Source organism: Opisthorchis viverrini (assembly GCF_000715545.1).
Source record: "Opisthorchis viverrini unplaced genomic scaffold opera_v5_10318, whole genome shotgun sequence".
Taxonomy (NCBI): Eukaryota; Metazoa; Platyhelminthes; class Trematoda; order Opisthorchiida; family Opisthorchiidae; genus Opisthorchis; species Opisthorchis viverrini.
Window position 1 is genome coordinate 1 of NW_008764411.1, and position 517 is coordinate 517.

General features: G+C 43.5%; 1 protein-coding gene across 1 annotated transcript; it reads left to right on the forward strand.

Annotated features, from left to right (window-relative positions):
- Nucleotides 1–132: 132 nt before the first annotated feature.
- T265_16269 (hypothetical protein) lies at nucleotides 133–390 on the forward strand (the record flags this gene model as incomplete). Its single annotated transcript, XM_009179851.1, has 1 exon — nucleotides 133–390. A coding segment is annotated over one exon (258 nt), but the record flags the coding sequence as incomplete, so codon positions are not given.
- Nucleotides 391–517: the final 127 nt, after the last annotated feature.

A 517-nucleotide genomic window follows, 5' to 3' on the forward strand; every position in this document is an offset into this window, starting at 1 on the left:
GTCCCAACATGGAAAGTGGACCTGTATGTACAAACATTGGAGCTTTGGCACAAATCATATCGAACGAATCATATCATGGTCCCAATGGGCTGTGATTTTAGCTACGCCAATGCAAAAATCAATTTTCAGTTAATGGATTCACTAATTGAGAAACTCAATGAACGTCAGGTGGGAAACCTCAGCCTGAATGTATTCTATTCGACTCCGGCTTGCTACACCAAGGCCGTTAATCGGGAATTTTTGAAAATGAACACTCTGTCTCAACGTACCGGTGATTTCTTTCCGTACGCGTCCAATGTGCATAATTATTGGACAGGGTTCTACACAAGCAGGCCGGCCTTCAAATTCTTTGTACGACTGCATTCTCTGGTGCTCACTATCGCAGAACAGGTAAGCTGAATTTGTCTGGATTTCATTCTTCCCCTGGGTTTTCGTGTAACCAAAATCCTGACAGACTCAAAGCGAGCATGCCATCGTTTTTCGTAGCATAGACTTTGCGGTATAATTTGCGCTCTTC